Raw genomic sequence first — 26,165 nt, forward strand, 5'->3', positions numbered from 1 at the left:
GTGAAGCCAGTAAACACTGAATTTACGGATATTGGTACAGGCTGTATGTAAGGTATGTATTTTGTCAAAGTCTAGAATGAGCAGAGATTTACATAAGGATGTGAAGGATCTGGGCTGTTGAAATTCAGAGGTGGATGAAGACTGCTGAGAAGAGTGTATTCTTGCTAACTGCCTCTCCTGCAACAGCCTGTGTGCAGAGAGAGAGGAGTGCTCAGGGGCTCTGGGGCTCTTGCAGAGGTAGAGGCTTGTCCCTTTGCTCCCAGCTGGGCCAAGGCTCATCTCTTCTCTGGGTGAAGGGCTGGTCCCTTCACTCCTGGCTGGTCAAACTCTTCCTGCAGCAGAATGAGCACGGCCTGCCCAGTAGCTCAGGCTGACTTCTTGTAGTGTTGGCCCAGCCATTGCTTCTGAGAAAAGCTGTCTGGGCTCTTGGATGCTACCTGGACACCAGATTCTGCTGAAAGTATGCACTTCCATGGAAGCTCCTTACCTAGAGACTCCTTGCTCTTAGTCTTTGGTCTCTGCTCAGCCTCCTATCTGCTTGGTGTGGCAGCTAGAGCCATCTGCTTCACACAAGTGCTGTGATGACAAAAGTGGTAATAGTGTTAAAAATTGTGATAACATCACAGATAGTTACAGTTCCAGGCCTGGTATCCTGGCAAAACCCCACACAAACATGGCCAAAGATCTCCCTGCAGGAAAGGACTGGTGAGCCTGGATATGACTCCTGAGGCTGTCAGCCCAGGAGCAGGACCTGTTGGGTTGCACAGGGCAGATCCCTCTGGCACCAGAGGGTGACTCAAAGCCGGGAACCAAATTGTTTGCTGAGCACGTATGGGTTAGGCATTGTCTTTAAACCTGATTGCAAAAGCAGACAGTCTGTGGGGATCATCAAAGCTTCCTCACTTTACTGGTCCAAACAAAGTGTAACTTATGGGAAATTGGATACTGCAGAGGACAATATTAAAATGCTGTAATGGGGAGGTGAGCAGTACTTCAAGCTTCCCCTTTGAGGCTGTTGTTCATTATTTCCTAGAATTGCATTTCTGTGTATCGTGCACCAAATGTTCTTGCCTTTACTCATGCTCCTTCATGAGCAGGTTGAGCAGAGCCAGGCTGGTTGTACGTTTATTCTTGGCCTGTGATTGATTTTGTTTCATTTGTCACCTCAAGAGTGTGACCTTTCAACTGGCATATATGCTGTGAAATGGTCCTGAGGAATGGCAGTGGGTGTTATCCATTGCTCAATGGATAATGATTTTAAGGAGGGTTTGTTTGCTTGCCTGTTTTTTTAGGACACCTTGGGAATAGCTGAGCAATGTCAGATAATGAAGAGAAACCAATTAATCTCATGCTCTCTTGCAAGTCCCAGACACTGGGTTAATCACACAAATTATTAGGAGCTTGAAGCAGACTGGTGGAAGATTTTAATTCTGTTTGTTGAGAGCTGTAAACATAATTGATTTACATTTTTCTCCAATAAGTTAATTTGAGAGAGTGCTCCCATTGTGAATAATATCAGATCCAAGGCTATATGGCTTACAAACCTCAGTGACTCCACTGGAGAAAATACAGATCACTCCTTGCTGCAAAAAGATGAAAAGCATAAGGACTAATGACTGGTAAATGTTGGCTTCCTGTAAACAGAAAATTACCAAATCTGACAAATGCTATACATTAGCACTGTAACACAAGCAACATGCTCTCCATTATCTCTGATAAGTTAATGGATTAGTGCTGAAATTCAAAAGAATAAATCAGGAAAATCTTCTTTGGAAGCAAAGTCTCCAGCTTGATTCAGAATAGTTTTGGATTTAGAATCTTCTGTTTCCTAGAAATATTACAATTAACTGAAAGTTTGGTGTATGAAACATTTTTCCCTCATAAAATGTATATTGGCTGAAGATGAAGATACCTACAGAAGGGCATCCTTTTACATAAATTATTTTGTTTTCATTTTGGTCAAAGGGAAAAAGGGAGCTGAGGACCAAAATGTAGCAGACTCAGACTCAAACTGCTGCTGATGCTGCTTATCTGAGCATTCACTCGCTCATCTAAGCTCTCCCTAATGTATATATGTTTCCTTTCTTTCTAGAAAAGCTCTCTTTGTCATTTCTGCATGGAACCAGATCATGTGTGATTTTTTTTGAGTGAAAGAGGTCTTTTCTGGCCAGTCGTGAGCCCCCCCCTGAGAAGGCAGAGGAAACACAGATACTGTGAAAGGTCCTTTGCATGCCATTGTTTCCTACTCTTTGTATAGAAGGGTGAAGCAATTCAAAGACTAGAAGGGCTCAGAATTCAGTTTCATCAAAAAAACACAAAAAATTCCATAACTAGGAAAAAAAACCCCAAGTCCCAAAAAGCCTGGTGGGACAAAATCACCCTTACTAGCATGATACAGGCAATTGGGTAGAAAGAGCAGGAGAGGGTCTTATTCATAGTCAAAAGAAGTTTAATTAAATAATGCTTTAAAGCATTTCAGCAAATATTGATAATTGCAACCATGGAAGAAATTTTCTTCTGACACAGCCTAATCATGGTGACAGGCAAAACAATTCCCCTTCTTAGGGTGATCAGTGCAGGTCAGGGTTTGCCATGTGCACTTGCAAGCATGGCTTGCATTAATCACATGGATGTTGCAAGCAGCTCTGCCCTTGCCAACACTTGTATCCACAACTCCCTCATATTGTGGTGGCTTCCCCCCCAGCAGTGAGGCAGCTGGGATGGAGTGCTCAGCTTTGCCCACCCAGCCAGGTGAGCTCCTTTGGTGTAGAGTGCTTGGGGTCCCAAGTCTGTCTTCTTAAGGAAGAAATTTTGTCATCATCTTCTGCGGCTGAAAACATATGAGGAAGGCTCTTTTTAGCAGAAAAATTTGAAGATATTTGTAATTACCTTGGGTCTTTATCTTCTTGTCAGTATTGCTACAAAAACAGCTCACACACACAATACCTTTTAAATATTCCTAGTAATCCTAACTGTCCAAATTTACATCTGAATCCCTTACATCTTGGCTAGTAACTGAACCACAAAATGTTTTTTTAATATGGTTATTATGAAGGTGCAATTAACCACCATGGTAAATCTGATTCTTTCTAGGCTAAGTGTTTGAAAAAGGAGAAAATAGTAGTTTTGAAATGCATCTAAAAATTCTGCTGCTTCACTAGAAAAGACAGGCTGGGTATTTTCTGCCTCATCCAGTGAGTTACAGGGATGCACTAGGATGCACAGGATGTGGATGGTGTTGGGGTAGGTGCATGGAGGGTGGGGAGTGGTCTTAGCACCTTCTCCTCTGCCAAAGCTGCAGTGTGAAAGATGTCAAGTTCTTCAGACTCCCACCTTTCCAGACACAGGAAATGCTAATTACTTCTTAGCTTAAGGATCCTGGCCAGGACACCCAGAAACAACAGAGTATGAACTGTCATGAGAAGTGGATGAATACTAAAAATACTGCCATGAAATGCATCAATGAAATGTTAATATTTTGTTAACTAATGAAAGAAGTAGAAAAGGACCTTGTGCTGTGAAATTGTACCTGCAGTCAGTGCCAGCTGACTGCTAATCACAGGGTTAGGTAGGATGCAGATCAAAGACTTACCCAAAACTGCCAGCCTGAGACAGACACAAGTCCTGTCCTTTCCTATTTTCTAGTAATATCCAGTGTTTTTTTCCAAACTTCACCTTCTCAGAGACATGAGAGTAATTGCCCCCCCCCCATTATAGATGTATAGGGTCCTGTCTATCTCAAATTAGATAAAGTTCTCTTTGCAACGTGCCAACTCTGTTTCATCCTGGTTTTCTTGCTGTGAGTTTGACAGCACTTGATCGGTACAAAACATGCCCCAGTTTTTGTGTCATGTCTTTCCCATTTGGAGCTATTTTTCAAAATCTGCTTTACTCATGAAATTATGACAATGGCATATATGTTCTGAATAGGTCACTGGTAACCAGATATGAGCTCTGCTTATGATTGAGGAATGTAAATCTGGCCTAATTTCCACTGTGAAACCAAGTCACTCCTCAAGGCCTCAGAAAACATGATCCTGATTTTGTACCGATTAGAATCATAGCATGGTTTTTGTTGAAAGGGGCCTTTCAAGGTTATCTAGTCCAACCCCCCGCAGTGAGCAGGGACATCTTCAACTAGATCAGGTTGCTCCTGTCCATCCTTACCTTGAATGTTTCCAAAGATGGGGTGTCTACCACATCTCTGGGCAATGTCTTCCAGTGTTTCACCACCCTTGTTATAATTATTATTTTCCTAATATCTAGTCTAAATCTACCTTCTTTCAGTTAAAAACCATTACCCCTTGTCCTATCACCACAGGCCCTGCTAAAAAGTCTGTCCCCATCTTTCTTGTAAGTCTCTTTCATGTATTGAAAGTCTGTAATAAGGTCTCCCTGGAGCCTTCTCTTCTACATTTTTGTTGCAACTGATGATTCTGATGACTCTTGCAGCACAGGAAGCCAGTGCCTTGCCTGCTCTGAAGCCATGCCAGCCAGAGGCTGCTGTGCATGCTTATCTGGATCAAAGTGCTTCAGAAGTGCCCAGGTTCACAGACCAGCTTGCTCAGCCTCATGTCATATTCCCTGGGAAAAGGCAGATTCATCTTGCTGCAGAGATAGGTCATATCCAGCGCAAATCATTCATCAGTGCTTTCTGACAGGACAATATGTCATGGATGGAAAAAAACCCAACCTTTTTTAAACAGTCCTTCACAGGATGAGCTGTTGCTCCAGGCTATTCATCATAGTGATTCATTGTAACTTCATTTCTTTTGGGAAGCACTCTCACTGCTGCTCTAGACCACCATGTAGCAGTATCTATCAGATGGGACAGGCTAGCTTGTTCCATGGGAAAATCCTACCTGGCATTGGTAGGATTTTAAGATGTATAAAGAATGGGAATTATTGATTACTTTCCTCTCCAAATTTCAGATGAGTTTCTGCAGAGAGATGAGTGCACACGACATGCCTTGTTAATCAGTTTATTCAAAGTGTACTAGTTTTTCATGGCTGGAAGCACCGTGTTTGCTTATGCTCTACCCAAGAGCAGCTCTGAAGGACACTGGCCCTCCTGACACTTCAATTACAACCTCTGCCTCAGAAATTCTGGAAGTCTGCTAATTAAGTAGGTGGCATATTTGTCTTGCATTCGTTTTTATCCAGTTTTACCAATAATTTGAGACAGTGGAACAGAAGCTCTGGAAACAAGGTTTGGGAAATGGTGGGCCTCTCTCCATGGCCCTTTACAGCCTAACCAGCTGTAAAACTTAGAGTGACTTAGAAAAAAAACACTCAAATATCTGTCCTGTCACCCTCTCCTCTAATCTTTCACCACTTGCTTACCTCTTGTGAGGTCAGCCTTGGAGATTAACTCACATAGGGCAGTGCTGAGGGGCAGCCAAAGGCCCAGAGCAGGGGTGTGCCAGCAGGGCTGCTGGGAGTGCTGGTGCAGGGGCCAGAGCTCAGGGTGAGCCTTCCAGGGAAGGAAGAAGCCCCATCTCCAAGCTCACCCCATCTCTGCTTCTGCAGCTCAGCCAGCTCCTCTGTGTGGTGCCCAGGAGGTAACACCTGGTCACTGGATCTTTTGCTACTTAAAATCATTAGTATTCCCACTGGGGCACAGACTTTGTTCGGCGCACAGCAACTATTTATGTCTTGCAGAGAGCTTTGGACTGCAAATTGGGTTTGATTTTGAAGAGATGTCTGTGTTTCTAACATACACATGAGACAATAAAAGGAGCATGGAAGAGATTAAATAATGCCCAATGCTCTTTGAATTTTGTGTAGGAAAAAGACTCCATCTCTTTTTCTGATGGTTTGTTTGCACAGCAGCTCCTTCAGAGGAAGAACAATTTAAAGGTTTCTTTATCTGATTAATTTTGGTGACCACTCAGATAAATAAAACATATTCAGATATTAATTTAATAATAAACTTATTTTTTAAAAAGGTAATCCTTCCTGAAAATTAAACAGGCCATTTCATTTTGGGGTCAGACAAAATATCTGGATATCAGACTATCCAAAACAGTTCGGATTTGATTTTCCACATTTAATCCAGTGAACTGAAAACTTGTACACAACATGCTGGAGGTGTTTAACAAGGTTTACCAAGCCTGCCTGTTTCTGGTTATGACAGACAAGGTAGATGCTTACAAGCTATATATCTAATGTCTGATTTTAAGTATCATATTTTATGGCAAGTCTGTTCTAACTTATCCAAAGGATGCAAAGCAATAACAATGGGGAGCATTGGACAAATTTGACTGGCTGACTCTAGCAGTTGTTCTCATGCAGTAAGTAGTGTTCCCTCAGTCCTCAGTAGAGCTTTTCAAATGAGATGAGATTTTTAGTGCATTGTGTTATCAGTGCATAAAACCAAACACAATTAACTTAATTTCAAATTAACTAATCATATTATTTCTATCAGAATCTGTAAAAAATATTCCACGGGTAATTTGACACCACACATTAGTATTGCAGATATAAATATTGACTTAAATACAATTAGAAATAAATCTACATGAGCTAGCTAAAAGATTAAATAAAATTATTAATCGAACTAAACCAATCACTTTTGGCCAGATACCTTAATCATTGCACCTCTTATCTGCAAACAGATCACCCATATAACAACAAAAAATGGCATTCAAATACTTTCTTTTTCTGGAATATATAAAATAGATATTTACTTGCTTCTTCTAATCTTGGTGTGGAAGTCTAGAATGAACAAGATACTAAAAAGGCTACAAAGCTGTTTCTCTTTTCTGTCTTCTTCCCAGTATGTAGGATTTTTGCACTTTTTATGTATTAGGTGGTGTTTCATGTGGAATAGAATCAGAACGGATGGGAGTTTTTCTGATGGCTTCACCCCAGGAATTCAGCTGGGGGTTATGATAAAGTCTTCTGAACGTGTAGCAATACCTGGTTATTGCTGGATAACTTCATGTGTGGATATTTTTCCTCCAAATTGAAAATGTCTCTCTGCTAGCTTAGCTTGATGCACTTTCAAGGATAGGAGGTTTAAGCAGTGGGCAGGCAAAATCACTTGTTGCATGCCTGGGACCTAGAGATTAAGGATACTAAGACAGGCAAAAGGAGAGAGGTAGAGGCAGCTCCAGCTCAGTGCGCTGTGTAGATGGGTGAGGGACTCCACCTGCAGAGCAGTGAGATGGCAGCAAACAAGGAGAGGCAGAAGAAGTATTATCCAGCTTTTCTTACTGCAAAAGCTCTCTGAATGATTTTATTATAGCTGCCATTCTCAGGTGCTCTAATTGCCGTGAGGTTCTCTTAGGGTAGCAAACACTTGTGCCAGATGTGTTATGTATAAGTACATCTTGTAAGCAGAGCTATTATCCCACAGAAGCGTGTTGTCTATAAGCACCATACAGACAGATTTTCCAAGTGGGGAGTGTTACAGTTTTCACTTCTACAAATAATGATATACTCTACAGATACTAGAGATAATATACTTTAGGCTCTTTTCTTGGTTATTATATCCTCCTGCTTTTAACACAGGAACTTGTGCTTATAGGTAGGCTGTGATCAAATGATTGCATGAGCTTGTGACAGACAGTAGGGCTAAGAAAAGAGCAAGAGACTGACTATAATCTGGTCCAGCCACTGAAAAATAGATTAAGATTTGTATATAAAATGTTAAGGTCTGAAAGTGTACAATTTTTGCTCTTCTTACTGTCACTGGTCTTTACAGCAGTGACTTGCTTTTCTAAGAGAAGCCTTGGGGAGAGATGGAGCAGCCTGGGATGGTGCTGGTGCAGCTGGGCTGTGTGAATGCTGGGGCTGCAGTGAGCAGAGCAGCTGGCTAGCTGGCTTCCCGGGCTGCTTGTGGATGCACAGCAAAGTCAAGCTGCCATCAGTTTTTAAGGGGATTATCTCTGTGCAGTTCTGTTTTGAAGAACCTGAGATTAATTCTGTTTTGCAGCACAGTGACAATGGTAACGTACTCTAAAATGTATATATTTATGCATATTTTTTAAAGATAATTACATTTCTTTCTAATCATGGGCTGAAGTAAGCAACATGCAGTTTGCAAACAATGCAGTATATTCAATAATGTCTGAAGAAATAAATAATAGACCTTTTATGAGACATTACTCTTAAGTAAAGAATAAAGATTAAAATTATTTATTTATCCAATTTCTAAACACATGGTGGCTACTGAAAATGCAACATATCTTTTTAACCTAATGCATTTTGATACTTTATAAACAGAAGGGTGCTATGTTTTTTACTGCCAGCCAGTTCTGTATAACTGACTTGAAAACAATGTGAAAAAAAGGCTTTAACTAAAAAAATCTTTGAAATATTATAGTGTCAGTTAAAAAATCTTTCTGGTATTTTGTTGGTGTTCCTGCATCCAGCATCTTCCACTCAGATTTTCCACAGGAAATGGTGATTTCTGCCATCATGAGAAACAATATTATCTTAATCTTTAGTACACAGCTACCTTTTAGGTTACTCCAGGCAAGATTTACAGATATGGACAGGAGGCTCTTGTATATTAGGATCCTTAATTGCACATAGTTCAACTGATCTCAATAAACACTGGATATTAATCACCAGAAACTACCAATTTCTAACTGTAACATCTCGTTCAGATAAAGATGCATTGAATTAAAGGGAATTAAAATCTGTGCTTCATGTATACATGCATTTAAATCTGAAAAGGGATGGTTTGCAGCATATCCTTATGTACGTCACTTGACTGTGGTACTGGTGTGTAATTTTGACTCTTGATGGAAGCAGTTCTTCCAGCTCTAATATCCTAATTTACATTTATTCTAGTGGCAGGTAATTCCTTGGTATTTGTTAGTCCAGTTTCTGAAACAATCTGTTTGTTATTTCTTCTGATATGGAAAAATTACAGAAGAATTATTTTGCATAAGTGGGAAAAAAGATGATGAGGAAAATAGCTCAACTCAGGTATTAATTTTGTAATTAAGCTGAGAGCAAAACCAGCATATTCTCAATCTCAGTCATCTACATGAATCTGCTTTTGCCTCACACGTCCTGCTTGCTTACTTCAAACCAGGTGCAGATTATACTGGAATCATTGCCACGGATTCCAATCTTCCCCACCCACTGTTTCCTGAGATGTCAACTCTATGTGAGCTTACACAGTGAAAATATAACTAGACAAAAACACCTAAGTGATGGAACCCCCCCATCTTTATGCAGTTTTTAAGAATCAGAAGTGAAAACCAATCCCTTCAATCCAAAGTGTTATATAAATTGAATATCAGCATAATGGAATAATTTGGGGCACCTGTGACCCCATTTGTACATGTCATGGGAAGTGTGACAACAAAGTGTATTTCACACGAAAGAAGTCAAAGATATTTTTGGAGAGCCTTTCTCTCTGCTATGAACTAACGTATCACCTTACTTTCACCAGCCTGGCCAGACATCTGCTTCACTGGAGCAACTTGTTCTAAACCAGCAATTTTGCAGATCATTAGACACTGACCAAGCATCAGCTTGAGTCTTTCAGAAGATTTATTTTTAAAGATTTTTCAAAGCAGAAAATTCAACCACCTTTAAAACTAATAAAAGAAACAGTTATATTGAAAGGCCTAATTTACAGTCTGTGGGGCTTGCATTGCAAACTCAGAGGTCTGAATAAATTCTAAAGCAGGTCTTCATGCACTTCACCTTTCTTCCCAGTACTGAGGCAGAAAGCTTTTATTCTGATTAAGGACAGGAAGCTCCATGAAAACAGGTCTGTCTTCAGTAAGACAGCCCCTGTAGATTGAGACTCACAGAAGGAGAAGCATCTATAATTATTAACTTGCAAGGTAATAGAGCAGCAGAGAGAAGTCAAACAGTAACACTAATGGCATGACAGCAGGTGATAAGTTCAATCTTTGTATGAATGAGCTCAGTGAGAGCAACAACCTTCTAGGGTGAAGCATTTAGCACTGACACAGTTGGCACTCTGGTGGCACAAGATAACATAAGTTACATTCAGTTTACAGCTACAGCACTACAAAGTGCTCTTGCCTTCTGTTCCTCAATTCAAAGCAAAATATGTGGTGTTTTTTTTTTTTTTCAAAAATTGAAAAGATTATTTTTTTAAGTCTTCTCTTTTGTTTTTCAAGTGAAGTTTTCCAGTTTGTTTATTAAGACAAAATCAAAGGTACCAAAAAGTAAATTGGAGAAAAAATGTTGATTTACTCAAACCTTGGGAGACCAGTTTGCTTCTGCATAGACATTTGAATTCATATCTCATGTCATGAAGAAGAGAGCCTTAGCCATTCATGAAAGGCTAGCTGAGGTGCTGAGAAACGTTAGCCTGTGTCCTGACTGTTCTTATGCAAAGGCAGCATTTATGCACCCGGGGTGAAAATCAGGTGCTCCCCACTTCCAAGTGACCTCCTGAGCCAGCAATCTAAAGGGTCATTCTCAGTCTGTGTCACAGTGAAGGCTTACTTTACATCAGGAGCCCAAGCTCAAGAGAAAGGCTTGTTGGAAAAGCCTTGCTCCACATGAAACAGTGGCTGTTTCTGCCAGGGTGTCCTCTGCTGAGGTGCTGCCCAGCATCTCTGCCCAAAGAAAAAGTACAAGCAGTTTGAGTGAAAGTGCATAAACGGCATATAGCTCTTAATTAGAGGCGTCCTTCACTGGCACAACCTGGCTCTCCCAAAGGGAATGGAAGACGTGATTGCCCTTCGCACAATCCCGTGGGAGCTTTGGGAGGCTCTCTGCCTAAGGGATGCCTCTTGGAGGGATGCAGGGCATCTGAGCCCACTGTTCCTATTTGGCACAAATGAAGCTGCTATGATTAGCCATGCAGTGGAGGGACAAAGCCAGCAGCTAATCTTCAGTAAGTAGAAAAAGCCAATGAGTTAACGAAGATGTCACTAAGAAGAAAAAGATCTGGAAAACACATGTGCAGAAGCAAAAGGCTACTGGCTGCTGTTGTGCAGTGGAGAATTGCGCAGGTTATGAACTGGAGACATTTGTGGAAATAACTTCATACATTCCCAGCATCAAGGCTTATTAAGCTGGATCTAACAGTGAGGGAGAATGGAAAGGAAAAGAGGTAAAGGAGTCATTAAAAGATTCACATGCTGTTTTATAAGGTAACACAAAACTGCTTAAGGTTTTCATTAATTAGTCAGGTTTGACATTTCTGATGGGATGTTTTGACAAGCATCACTTGGCTGAAATGAATCAGTTGAGTCTGCTCTGGACTTTGGTGGAACCAGAGTTTAGCTTTGTTTTCCCCAGCTCTTTATTTTTATTTTTTTTCCTTCCTTAATTCTACAATTTTAATGTTTTCCCTTATTTTATAAAGCAGTTTATGAGCATTCTGCTAGAGTACCTCACTTAGAGTGGGAAAGCTCTGGAGGTCCTCTTTAACAAAAAAGCAAAAGGCTACTCTAAACTTCAACCAAATGCCTTAGAAGTTGGATATTTTCCCATTATGTGGATTTCAGGAACTTCATTTGATGAAATAAATTAATTTATTAATGCAGCTCCAAGGGAGCTGAAGCTGCAGAGAACAGGAAAGTTGCTGAAGACAGTGGAGATGCTTATGGCTTTTCTGCTATTACATGTGGCTTGGCAGTTACTGAAGTATGGAGTCATGGAAATTTATGGGGTTTGCCTAATTGGAACCACCCAGTGAGCTACAGGGCAAGTTTGTGTCTTTGCTTAGAACTCAGTTGCACAAGGATTTTGGAAGAGATCCTGCCATTGTGGTAGAGTGCTTCCTCTTTTTTAAGGAATAAAACCATAGAAACATTCAGATTATTTCTTTCTCTTCCCGTGTTTTCTGACCATAATTGTTACTTCAGTGCCAAAGTGTGGTCACCAGGTTAGAGTACCTCCATGCAAGCAAGCTGCAACAGGGGATGTAAAAATCCCAGCTCAGAGAAACAAAGAAAGCAGGAGACTTTCAGTGATTTTGGTTTCTGTACTTGTCTCCTGTGGCTGGGTGAGTGGAAGGACACTGGGTTCTGGCTGTGATGTATTTCTTTCACTCTTGATTCACAGAATCACAGAATTGTCATGGACATCTGAGATCACCAAGAACTGGCAGCACAAAAACCCAAAATCAAACAAACACAAACAACCACACACACCCCATCAAAAACCACCCAGAAAATACCCCATAACCTTGGCCACAGGTGGTCAGGGTGGTCCAATCCCACCTAGGACTACTGGAGTGATTCCAGCTGTGGAGAATGTGATTTACAGGTTTAAACACTGGTCTACAGACAGTTGGAAGAGGCTTTTTGAGTTTTACCTGCTTCTCTGACACATGGTTCTTACCTCCTCAAGCAAAGGGATCATCATGGGTTGACTCCTTTCATGAGTTGGATGATGCCCACAGCCTGCCTGGTTTTTCACTTTCCACAAATAATTCCTAAGTCATCCACAGAACAATAAACTTCCTTAGTGTTACAATTGCTTGATTTCTTACTCCTGCCCTTCTTCCTGGCAAAGATTCATCAAACCATCCATCAAACTTGAATTGAGCTGTAAGGATGCAGTGACAGCAGGACATTGACTGTGTCAAAGTTTGCATGCATCAGTGTCATTATTCTGATGCTTTTGGGAGCTGATGGACTTTACTTTCCACATTAGTACATTGATTTTAACAAGTTTTGTGGCCATCTGGTACTTAGGAAGAAGTAATGCTGCAGTCAAGGCAGACAGGATCAGAGGAGTTTAGGTGTTAACTGGGCATCCTTCATTATCTTCCGTTCCCCCATTCAGATGCAGGAATTACCCAAACAGGTCAGAACACTGAACTGAGTGAAGCAGGACAACAATGTCAACAAGGTGGCTCCCTCCTCTAGTTTCCTTCTCAGACAAGAAGGTGTAGTTAAGCCTGCAGCTCTGGTATTCTGTGGGTTCTAGCCAAGCTCGGGTTTAGGATCAGGTACCCAGCCATTACTCATGTATGTCAGTTTTTCAAATAAATAGAGAAAGATATAAGTTCTCTGGAACATTTATTTTTACAGGATATTGAAGAAAAAAACAACTTTACCTGACATCTAGAAAAATTATTTGTTCTCTTCTTCCATCTTTGAAAACTTGTTGAGATCTCCTCTGTACAGAATCACAAGACACGAATACCATGGGATATACTGGAAACTCAGCTATTCATTTGGCGTTGCAAGTCTCCAGTTAAAAAGGAACTAAGCATTTTGAAAATGTCACAGGATAAAAAGAACATTGTTAAACACAAATTTATTATTTTTGCTTTAGAAAGTAAAATTTGGTGTTTACTCTGGAAACAATGAGTGGAGAAAAAAGCTAATCTCATTAACAATGCTGCTTACTAATGAAACAGACTGCCCCAAAGTGAGGGTAACAGACATAACCTGAATAAACTGTAAACCACAGAGAGCACTGTAATGTATTGTATAACAAAAATAAAAGCAGAGAATGCTAAAATTCTATCCCTTGATTTTAAAAAGTAAAATAAAAAATCACATTGTAGCAATGTAAATGCACACTAGGAGGATAAGGACTAGATTTATTTAACTGTCAGGTTTGGGCTGGACAGTCTGACTTTGTGTTCCCAGTCTCCATTCAGACTGCCACCCTGACTCTGTGCTGGTTGCACTGATACTCTTGTTGCACAGATGCTCTGGTTGCACAACTTGTCACAGCAATTCCCAAACAGCTCTAGGAAGCAAAACTAGCCCAGACAGCACATCCAACAAGTCTAGAACAGATGTTGAATTATTTTCCTAAAGAGCAAAACTGGAGCGTACTTATTAATCATAAAGAGCATTGCTCCACATTGTGCCCTCTTTCCCTGTCACTTCTCCAGCAACTGATTATATATTGCTGGTTTTGTTCACTTTTGCCAGCACACATTGTCTGTGCATTCCAGCTGCCCTCTCATTATCAGAAGTCTGTAAGATATATATATCTGTTTGTTTTTTGTTTTTTTAACCAAATTATATATTATTTTATTAAAAAGAAGAGATGTCTTGATAACCCATACCCTTGGTATGTGGTTTTGATCGAGGTGAAGGCAGCACAGAGGAATTTTCCAAAGAATTTATCTGTGTCATATGCTGTGACAATTTGTGTCTTTCATTGCCTCTGGTTTTTCTCAGCAGCAAACATTTTTCACATTTAAATGGCTCCTGTCTTGAAGTATTATTCTTTGTATTTCAGAAGAATCTAATTGATGTCCCTGAAGGAGAAGATGCAAAGCCTAATGGAATCTACTTAATAATATAAGTTAGCAAAAAGTTCTCACTTATCTCCCAGCTTCCTCATCTCATACACAGCTCAGAAAATGGATGTCAGCATTGAATTAGAAAACAGTGATTGGCTCAGTTCTTAGTGGAAGTAATAGAGGATTTGTCCAGAGAGAATAATAAATCCTTGAACAAGCCATTTTGTGTTAGGAAAAAAAAAAGAAAAAAAAATAAAGAAAAAGGGGAGAAATCAGATTGCACAATCAGGTTGCACCGGTCTGGTCTGAAGATCCGATTTCAAAGTCTAACCTGAGTCCCCTCTGAGGTGGCACATTTTGTGTTTAGAATGTTTAGAATCTCAGTCTAGCTCAGAATTTTTCATGACAAAAACTCCACAGAGGTTTAGAGAAAGAATCACTAGAACTTGGTCCAGTGTGCAGGGCACTGTGACAGAGTGCTCTTTAGGTCAAGTGATGAACTGTACATCACGTCAGAAATGTCACTGTCACAGCAGAATATCTGCTTTGCAAACGTCTTCTGGTGTTACCGTGTTGAGAGACGGGTGCTGAGGGCATGCAGAAGGATTTGTGAGCCCTTTATCTGCATGTCAGAAAAGCTGGGCAGCCCTCAGCTGAGAAATGGAATATGATCTTGAATAATTGCTCTTCCTGTTACTTCAGCTTGCCCAGGAGAGTGAATCCTTTGTCTTTATTTCAAATGAGAAATTCTTAAATTCCCTGCATAGCGTGCTTGTTTGTGTAACGTGGTATGAATCCTTGCAAGCTTTACACTTCCACAGCCAAGTTCTGTTCCTTCATGCTTGTCACAGAGACAATGAATCTGTGGTTTATGGCTGTCTCTTTGGATGTGAACATGGAAATGTAATTGCACTTCTGTATCCACTGAAATGAGTTATAATTGTACCAGGGCATTCAGCAGGATCCTGACCAGGCAGCAGGCTGAGAACTCAGACCCCTCACAGGGGGCAATGTCCACTGGGTCTGTGGGTAGCATTAATGTTCTTTTTGCTGGATAATTCAGTCAGCCAGTACTCTAGTAATATAGTACGCAATATACAAAAAAATATGGTCATCTGGTGTAAAATCACTTGGATATTCCAGTACTCTGCCTTTATAATATATTCCAAATTATCCTCAAAGCTGTCAGAATATTTCCATCCTCTCCTCCTCCCCTGTCCCGCCCTCCCCCCCCCCCTTTATTTTTTTGTTTTTAATGAGGAAATCACTTTTTGAGATAATGATTTTTATCGTTGCAACAAGTTTTTACTGCCAAGGAATTTTAGTTTGGTGATACATTCTTGTGATTCAGTGTAGTGTGGTAGCAATTTTATCCAGGTGTACTACACCACTGGCCACAGCCAGTAGTGAAAGAAAACTGTATTTCAATAAATGTAGTGAAGTTCTGAGATAGTCTCTTAGGGAGTATGATGTTACTGAGTTGATCCCACAGTCATTACAAATATAAATTAATTTTCTGGAGTTCATGTGCTTCTGGGGAAGCAGGCACCCTGGAGTATCATCAGAATACAAAACTACCATTCTTTATATTTGCAAACTTCCCAAGCAGGGTACTTCATCTGCTGGACTTCTCTCATATCCACATTCAATTTTCTAGTGCTTTGTGTTATAAGTAATTTAACAAATATTTTTAATTTTGGTTTATAGAAAAATTATTTCTAGACATGTTTAGATCTGTAATTTTAGGCTATCAAACACTAGGGAATATATTTTACACAAAAGAATCTTGAAATTTCTTTCCATACTATGTGTTCTAGAACCTTTGTAGCTGAATAGCTTCCAAAGGAATAAGAAAGAGCTTGAATTGCCAGATTTAAACTCATACAGGATATTTATATTTCACACTATGTACGGGAATGTTCATTTATTTTGTAGAATGTGCCATGGTTATAGTAAATGAAGAATAATCCTCTAATAAATAAGGCTATGGGAGCTTAACTTAAAAATTCACCTTCTACAGTGATAATATCTTCTTGAAACATACTGAAAAATTTTCTAAGTGGTGGAAATAATGGTAAATTGTAGTCATTGCACATTCATTAAGTCTAGTTTACTTTCAAAAGGTGACATTCAGTGCCAAGCCCATCTGACTGGAGCATGAATCTCAGACTAGTCATTAAACATTACTGAAAAGGAACATAATTCTTTTATTTCATACCAAATATTTTATGTTTACCATGCTCTAAATCTTCATTAGACCCTGAGGTTAAATAGTAAATCGACAACCATGTTTGTATTCAGAAATTGTAACAGTAATAAAAAAGGATGTTAGAAATGTTCAAAGCCTCAGTCGTTCCAGTTCAAAGGCAGAAGTGTTGCTGTCATACAGGCAGATCAGGCACTGCAGCCCTCCTTGGATACATATACTGCTGATTTGGGGTGAGGGAGTCTGGGCCCTCAGGGATCTCCAGGAGATCATCATAGATGCTGGTCCCCCCTGTCACACTCTAAATTCCAGGCATCATTTTGTCTGCTCAGGTTTCTTACGAAATGTGTGGTGAGGATCCTACCTCATGACTGGGGGGTACACGTGCCTTGATAAGACCCAGTTTGTAGTACAAACAGATGGTTGTTGTACCAGGTTTCTGATTTTGAATCTGACTTCTGTTCAGATAGAGAAAGAGCTTGCACTATTTTCAAACTAAAAGTTACAAACCCCTTGTAATTCTTAAAGAGAAATCAACTCTTCTGGTATTTTGAAAACTACACAGTGACAAAAAGCACATTGTTTTTACATATTTTAAAATGTGTTACAAGGTGAATGTCCTATTTCGCAAGAAGAAAAGTCAGGCATTTTTTTCCCTACAAGATAATAGCCTGTCATGCCTGTGCTCACAATATATACTGTAATCTATAGATACAGCTGTAATCTATAGAGCGAATCTACCAGGAGGAAACAAGGATTAATAAAAGCTGCTAGCCCACCTCACACCCCTGACCTTTCAGCAGAGGTAGTTCTCTGGGGGATCTGAGCACTCTGCCTTCCAAGTTTTAAAATACCTAGTTTGTCATCAGAAAAGTATTTCTGGTACATTTCTTGTGAGACATGCTGGGAAAGTCAATTAATCCTATTGGTTGAGTAGCGGAGTGCCAGCTCATGTGTTTAATTCAGGCTAGTGTTAGGGAAGGTGTCTCTCCAGCAGTGCCACTGAAAAGCTTAATCTGTGTTAAAGTTAAATGCAGTAGAAATATCATCCTGAGAGCCAAAATGGGCTAAAACAAAGGCTGGAAGAGATTCCAGCCAAGGCCAAGCTTGCATGCTCAGAGAAGGTCACAGACCCACACCTCTGGTTGGAAAGGACCCTGCAAGCCCTCGTGGTGCCCATGCTATGGGGCACAGAGCCCCTTCTCCCCATGCCCCTTGACACTGGCACCCAAAGTGATTCCTGGTTGTGGGCCTGTCTAGACTGCCCAGCTCCTGACAAGGGTGGTGGGATGGGACCTGTACTTCTGGAGACCTCCCATGGTTCCTGGTCTCCAGGGACCCTCCCAGCCTGCGTAGCACCCTAGCACCCAAATTCAGTTCAATCTTACACATCTCCTTTTCTCCAGTTTTTGGTGAAAAAAGAAAAATAAATAAAAAATTGTTGTAGAACAGAGTGATGATTCATGACTAGATATTAATAAATTCATGTGGGTAAATATTTGGTTCTCTTCAGCTCTGTGGAGAACAATTAGATGATGAACAGATTGTGACTAAGTACAATTAATAGTGCCAGAGTGTACCTTTACAGGGGAATAAATGCAACAATTAGTGTCTTATTTTATCGATTGTGTAGGGTTGTTTCTAGCTATAATGGCATTCACAGAGCAGGCTAAGACTGCATACAAAACATCCACCCAAGTCCCAGGACTCTGTAACGTGGGAAGAATAAAACCTACTTTGAGACCAAAACTTTTTCTGGACTGGTCTAAGCTCAGAGACCACTTTTGCTTCTTAGAAGGCTAGAGGATAGTTGGTTGAGGAAATTTTTGAGCTCTAAGCCTGAGCTCCTACCCAGAAACTGGTGACCATCTACTCAAGGGACTGGGAAGTGCTGGGAGTCAGGGGTTGCTTGAAGGAGCATGGCATCCTGCTGACCCAGCTCTGTAGCTTTCCCACTGGCACTGGCCATGCCCTTCCTGGCTTGGAGATCAGTTTCCCCTGGACTTTCTGCCCAAGCACGTGCTGGGAGCTGGGGTCAACAGGCTAGGATGCAGGCAAGCAAAGCTGCAGCATCAGCACTAGCTGCTCAGCCTCCTAACATGTTCCCCCCATGAGGTGCAGAGCACCTGCCACTGAGGTAGGAAACACCTCTGCAACTCCAACCAGCTCATGTTTAGCTACAGATTATGTCTAATTTTAAATTACAAGGTGACACTTCATATGGGATCACTGCTGTCAGCTGAAGCTTCTCATCACTGGGTGAACCTGAACAGACCTTTGAGGGGATGGGAGAGAACTAGCTTTACCTATCCAGCAAAACCCCATGGAAAAAACTGCCTGAACTCTCAGAATGGGGAAACCAGCTCTCAGGAATGGCCGTATAATTTTCATTATTATTTCTCCCCTCCTCCTGCCTGTAAAAAAGCCTTGCAACCTTTAAGTGAAATAGTCTGTGTTATATTAAGATGGTGATGGCTGAAACGAGGCTGCTATAATGGGGGGCATTGGAGAACCTCAAAGTCAGGTTTCCACCTGCTACATCAATATAGATGGAGGGGAATGTTGGTCAGTGACTGGTTGTATGCTGGTCAATAATCCCATATTAGCTCTTGATGTCAGTGTATTTCCTTCTATTTTTGCTAATCTTGAATTTCCTTTATGGATAAAGAAAACATGATCATTTCCATGCTCTCCATGGCTTCCTGACACTGTTGGCAGCACGTGTTGTTGCATTACTCAGTCTCAAATGGATCCCTGCTTTAATTGCTCTCACACTTTCCTGTGCACTGTTATAGCACTCAACAATTACTTCAAAGGTGCTATTGTTTTTCTAAAATGTATCTTATTGTTAAAAAGGGAGCTGAGGTGTTCTATGCAAATGCTGCTGTTCAGCTTTTGCCTTTGCTTTTAAATGGATTGTTTTGAATAAGGTTAACCAGTACTTTGCTAACTTAACTACTCTTCACATGTAGATAGATGGGGGCAAGGAGGTGCTTTCAGCTATAGGCCTTACACCAAACAACCCCCAACTCCAAGGGCAGTGTCCCTGCCATGCACCCCTGCCAGCTCCAACTGGTTTTGGACAACATTGTGAGGAAAGAATATGTCATTGGCAGACGAATGGAATGGATGCCCCTCTATCCCTACCCACTCAGCATGTTAACGGTTGGAGTGAGGAAAGGGCTTTGAGCCCATCTGCCCCTGCTTGTGCCCTGAAATCAGCCCCTCATGGGATGCAGGACAAAACCCAGGCAGAACTGGATGGGCCCGACCCACTCCATCTACCACCCTCTCACTCACGGTGGTGATTCATCTCTTCTTAGACACTGAACATTGAAGGAGCACAGCAGCAGAAAAACATCAGGTGCGATGTGAGGCAAGAACAGAAAACACAATTTAAACAAAAAAAGAAGCTTCAAGAACTACCACCAGAAGCAGAACGAATATACGTGTATATATTTACATATATTTTCTATATACTGTCATGGTTCATTCTGCTGATCCAGTAATAACTTAAGCTACTTCTGCACCCCACAAAAAAACCCTCTTTCAGTGTGTCTTTTGTACCAAAGGTGATATTCAAAACTGAAAGCCGCTGTTCAACCAGAAAGGACCTTTTGTAATTTAAATTAGTCTGAATATGCTTGAAAAAGCATTTATTTTAAAAAAACTTGTCTTGGACTCTTTTCTTAGAGGCACACAAAACTTTGGCTGATTGAGTTTAAGAAATGAAGATTTTTTATAAGGCTAATTTTAAGGAGGCAATCTTCTGCAGCCTTCTTCCCTCCTCCAAATAAACTTTCATAAATCTTCAAAATGATTATTTTCAGCCAGTCATTATACATTTTCTCTTCTTTAGGAAGACTTACAGAAGTTTCAGAGCAGTGTATTTCTTGAACTTAAATTGATATAAAGTTTTACATTAAGGTGAAACCTTTATAAAGTTCTTTTATTTTCTATAATAAAAGCATTTTCTGCTGCTTTCTTGAGGCTGTAGCACACTACCAGTGCTCTATGCTATAACTTTTTTGTCCATATCAACTTGCAAAAGAACTTTGTGTTCAGCTTCAGCTCTCATTTACCAGAAAAAAAAGCTCTCCTTAAATTGTCTTTCCTCTCATTGATTCCAGCACATTGATTAGATTTACAGTGACTATAATGAGTGCATAGACTAAGACCAGACTCAGTCTTTGCAAAAAACTCAAACCAATCCAGAAACATCACATGCTGGTGACCTTCCATCTCCCCTGTTACTGGCCCCCTAAAAATAAAACACATGTAATCCTTCTGATTGTACTAAGTGAAGCAAGTCATCAATAAGCTGCAAGCAGATTTGTTATTAAACTTCACTCACAAAACAGAACAAGGTCCCAAATTCTCCTTTCTTTCTGGTCTCCTCTAAGGTCGCTGTCGTGGTCTCAGGTGTATGTTGCATTTAGACATTTCTGTTGGTTCAGGTAGGAGCTAATTCACTCTAGTACAGAATAAAAATGGAAATAAAAGAAAGATAGATGGATTCCAGATTGTTTCCTGAGCCCTTGTTTATTACTCTAACCCTACACTGAACATCCTGAAGGCTTTGTGAATTTATGATAGCAATTCCCATCACCACCTGGTGAACAGGTCTTCTGCCAGAAGTGATTTTATGCTGTTGACCCAATGTAGTTGTGCATGAAATCTTGAATTGCAGAGGTGTTCTGCCTTCCCAGGGATTATAGAAGTAAACACTATAAAACCATTAACTTCAGCTGAGCTGCTCTCCTCTATTGTCAAACAACCTCAGGCAGCCAAGATTCATTCTGCTCCCCCAGGAGCCACTATTATGTCAGCATAAATTAATTTTACTTCAATAAGGTTCCTCTTCACTTACACAGCACAGAGAGATCAGACTGGACCAAGTGTCTTCAGCAATGTTTTTCTTTGTTGCTGGATAGATAGCATATCCAAGGTTTAATTTAATAAAATCAGCCTATCTAGCATAAACCAGATGAACTAAGGTTGGTTGACAAAATGAACAGATTATTTTCAAGGACACTGATTCATGGTCTTCCAACAAAAAACAGCATTTAGCAGGTTTATTGTTGAATAAGCAGCAGAGAAGCTGGGGAAGGTCAATTTATCTAATGTTATTTTTATAATTTTAAAAGCCTTTTACTGGATATCAGGCAAAAATCAAATCTTTTTTAAATTGTTTTTTAGAATTGCAGAAGTGTGTAGGCTGGAAGGGAGGCCATCCTTTCCAAGCCCCTGCTCTAAGCAAGGTCAAGGTTGCTCAGACTTTGACGAGTCTGTCTTTTGATGTCTCCAAGGATGGAGATTCCACAATTTCTGGACTCCTGTTCATGACCACCCTCATGGTCACACCACCCTCACCCTTCTTTTGTACTGCTGGCCTTTTCCTTTCTTCATCTTGCGACTGTTGCCTCTTTTCATTTAATTGTGCAGCTCTGAGAACAGGATGACTTCATCTTCTCTATGATTTTCCATTAGGCAGCTGAAGAGAGCAGTAAAATCTCTATTTAGCCTTCTCTTTTCAGGCTGAGCAAACCAAATCTCTCAATGTCTCTTTATCTATAATGTGTCCCATGCCTCTAATTTTGGTGAGCCTATCCCTAGGACTCCCTCCAGTATGTCAGAATCTTCTGCTGGAGAGCACCAAACTGCATTCTTGCTTCATGAAATCTTCTCTCCTGTTTTCCTTTTTTTCCCTTCACACAGCCCATATTTCCAAAAATTATGAATTCAGAAGAAAGTGTTGGATCTCTAAGACTCTTCCAGCTGTTAGCTGCAGGCAGCCGTTCCTGGAACTGAGAGGATGCTTCTCAGTCTTTAGGAGCTCAGAATCTTCATACTGTTTATGTATCTAAATTCACCAAAGATGAAAGACGATGCTGGTGGGTGAAGCCAACTCTTTCTGAAAGATCTAGGTGGACATGTATTGCCTTTGTTATCCACTGAATGCCTCAGACAGGCATATGAAGGCTCAGTTAGTTTCCATTACTAGCTCTAACTATGTTCCCAGCTTGTGTACATCAAAATGAAATGGTGCCAGTCCAACAACAGCATCAATTCTGGTCAAAATACGGATCAGGAGAGGTAACTGAAGTACTTCTCCAATTGTTACAAGGGCAAAATGAGGATAAATAGCAGGTCTTCTCCTTCTTCTGAGATACAGGGAGGACGTCCTCAGTCCATGACTCTGAAGGGCCTTTTTTCATCCTGCTGCCCACTGGTGCATCACCTTTCCAGTGTGCTTGGCCAGACTCAGGGTCAGCAACTGGCTTACTCATGGGGTTCTTCTTTTAGGGGCCTCTGAGGATTCTCTTCAGGCATTCCACAGCTCTCTGTTGCTGTGTGAGCCTGCACAGCTACAGTTGGGGCAGTCTAGAAGAGAAGCTGGGATGCTGTGGGGCACCCCAGTTGCAGCCCACATCACATTGCTTTGGCTTTGGCTGGTGAACCTAGCTGTGAGCAAGGGCACCACTGACAATGAGGAGTAGGAAGGCAAAATGAGGTTCATGAGACAGCTGCTGTGAGGATGGTACTCTACTCCATGCCTGCTATTAATATTCATGCTGCTTTTCAAATCTTGTATTGGTTAGACCTTCATGGGTAAACAAACAAATGAGATGGTATCTTTACAGTAAAAACTTGATGTTCTTGAGAAAAGCCTCTGTCTGCTGTGTATCTCTGTTTGTATATCACCTCTGAGTATTGGCAACATTATCTGGACCTAATATTTCAGCAATTTTAGCAGTTGTGATAGTCATGCAGTTCCATCTATCCAGAAGGAAGGCTCTTCAAAGGACTTCATTTGGTGGGTTGGCAAAGCTGCATCTGTACAGAATAAGAAGCATGTAGATATGAAATATTCCTTGCTCTGTTAAGTCAATTTCAGCCCTTGTGTATCGAAGTTGCATAAGTGAGCAAAGCTCAGAGTCCTGGATGAACAGAAATTTTTTCCACCATAAATGACACTGTACCTCTCAAGGAACTAGCACACTTGCACAGGCAGGTTCTTTTAATCTCTCACCATTTTGCCTTCTCTTTCCAGTGAAGTGCCAAATCCTGCTGTCATAGATTGCTATCACTGGGCTTCTGCCATGAGAAACAATAGAAGGACAAGCCAAAGCAAAATGATGGCTGCAATATTCACAACAGGAAAGGAGTAAAGAATATGTTCTGCTTCCCTCAATATTAGTTCAGCCACAGCAGGTACATTTTAGTTCCTTGTTCCTGATTCTTTCTTCTTTATCTCCCTCTTATCCAGTCAGCTCTATCAATTTTGTGAACTGAAATTTTGAACTTCAGCTGCTCAAGAATAAGAGGCAGGGCAAGGCACTAATAAAGTGAGTGGGCCTTTCATGGGGGAGTGCGACATTTTGTGTCAACTTGATCAAAAGCAAACTCCTCCTCTCAAACATTTAATAATTATTGAAATATATTTTAAATTCTTAAGAGAGGGCTTGAAAGGGCTTTTGCAAAACAAAACCTGACAGAGAAGTGTCAGTTTTTAGAAGCACTTAGCACTCTTGCAAACCTACACACTGCATAAATGCTTTCCACACATAGACATATGTACGTATATCTAAAGAGCTTTGAAAAGTATCGTATTTCCCACTCTAGGATTCTCACTACAACAGTTTCCAGAATTTTGCCCACAAGACACTCAGACATTATGGAGACAGTGCTGCAAAACGACTTGGGAAGACAGACAACTTGACAGTTTTGCTTCATTGTGCAACAGTGGCTCAAATTCTTGCACAAGCCTCCTCCCCTTGGGCAGAGCAGCAAGGCAGGTCCCATGCCCAGCAGAGCACTATGACGGGAGAGATGAGGGCTGAAAGCCAGGAAGCATGGCTGGGTCATCCATGAAGCACTGTCTACACCACCATGAATGGGATGCAGCAGACCTGAAGGCAGCCAAGTTTGCAGAACAAACATTTTGCTCAGGTAACTAGAAGTTCTATCATGATATGTTCAAATAAGTCTGGCTTTAAATTGCATGGGCATCCTTAGGCTGGTGTTCTCTAATTTCTGTGTGCTTTGCTGTGCAACTGGAGTGGTGTAGCCCTGTTGGGGTAGATGTTGTGGAATTAACCTTAATATTCAATCCAAATGCTCTCCTAGGGATGTTTCAGGAAGCAGAGAAAAAAGCCTGGCCCAAAGTACCTTTCAGAGGCAGCTGTATCCACTCTTCCAACATGAGAATCAGCAAAAGGGTATGGCTAAATAGCCATGCACATTTGGGTTCTGAAAGAAAAAGGATGCAAGAAAGAGAACACAGACAATCCTTTCTGACAGAGTAGGGAGCTTTGGGTTTGTTTTGCTTGAGCACCCTATAGACCAAAAATGGAAATTCAGATAGGTTAAATTGAAATTCAGGTAGTGTTTCTCATGCTGTTTCATCCAGAAAGAAAGATCTGAAAGACAAATAGGAGAAGGTAGGAGAAGACGAAGCATTTTATATTATGTTCCTAAAAAATGAAGTTGTTTACTTTTTGCTTAAGGAAGCAATCACTGGAAAAGAAAAAGCTTTTTTGGCTGGTGTCCCAGCTGGGATTCTACAACAACCTTGCTGTTGTTGTAGATCTACCTCTTTGACAAACACAAAATTACCTCTTTCATAAAGGAAGACGCCACCTCTATGCTGGTAACATATTTTGCCATGGACTGTATAACATTTCCCTATAGTCAGTACTAAAAACGGATCCAGATCACTTATATTAGGTAAAAAATGCATTTCCTTTTACTGTAAATTTCCTTTCACTGTGCAGGATGAACTTTTCACCTGGGCCGTGGAAGCATTTTAGAAAGAGTCCCCTGTGCAGGGCACAAAGTCTTCAGCACCTTTTGGAACAAACTTACACTGTACCATATGATAGAATACTGCTTTTGCCAGGTCATCTGCATCAGGTATGCTGGCACTTACAAAAGGGCACACAGTAATGTTGGAAGTGAGAGCAGTGTTTTGGAAAAAAGTTTTCATCACAAGTCAGTAAAAATGTCTGTTTCAAAGCTATTTAAGTTCTAAATGTATTCATGAAATAATAACAAATTGTACATTAAAATATGAGCATCAGCATTATGAAACCCATAGCATATATTTCACTGTTTTCAAATAAGCCAGTCTGATTTTTTTTTTTTTTCCCAAGTATCTAAATGTATTTTTAAAAAATCCATCAAAATGGTAAAAAATATAATTCAATTTGAGGTTGAGCAAACTGTTTCTTCAACCTGGACAAGCATTTTAGGGACTGGGAGGAGACTGCCTTTTACAAGACATAAAAATAAATTATTTATACAGCTTAAATATTCTGTATCTATTATTTAGTATAGCCTTGGTGTTTCAATTTCACGTTAGGCAGATGGCAAAAGTGGAGAAAAAAAGGCTGCGGTTCTGTGAAGTATAATACAGGTTCATCACATTTGATATGGTAGTAAATGATATTTGTCTAATAAAGTGGAGTACCACAGATCTGTAAAGGGGATTACCAGCAGTAAGAAGTGCTGTGTGAGAAAGCAGGAGAGTTCTGCCTTGCAATCCTACAGAAGAAGCACTTTAGAGTTTGTGAAGCTGAGAGCTGCTCTCACTGACATTCCTGCTGTCAGTCCAAGGAATTGTTTCAACAGGTGCCATTGATTTTTCTAAAATGCCAGCAGGCTGACTCCTGGCTGCCTCAGCTCTGTTCTCCCACAAAATGCAAGCTGCAGAAGATGAGAAGGCATCCCAAAACAGAGGAATTTAATGGGCTTGGAAGGACTTTCTTGCTAGAGAAAATTCCCCAAAGCCTG

The 26,165-nt window shown here is 40.6% G+C and overlaps 1 protein-coding gene across 1 annotated transcript in view; it reads left to right on the forward strand.

Moving 5' to 3' along the window:
* Positions 1 to 23,580, forward strand: part of SDHAF3 (succinate dehydrogenase complex assembly factor 3) — a 66,731-nt gene extending 43,151 nt beyond the window's left edge. The window contains exon 3 of the mRNA XM_051610495.1: positions 23,425 to 23,580. Coding sequence (XP_051466455.1) covers positions 23,425 to 23,542 — 118 coding nt within the window. The 3' untranslated portion in view covers positions 23,543 to 23,580. The remainder of the gene's footprint in view (positions 1 to 23,424) is intronic.
* Positions 23,581 to 26,165: the final 2,585 nt, after the last annotated feature.

The sequence above is a fragment of the Apus apus genome, chromosome 2 (assembly GCF_020740795.1).
Source record: "Apus apus isolate bApuApu2 chromosome 2, bApuApu2.pri.cur, whole genome shotgun sequence".
Classification (NCBI taxonomy): Eukaryota; Metazoa; Chordata; class Aves; order Apodiformes; family Apodidae; genus Apus; species Apus apus.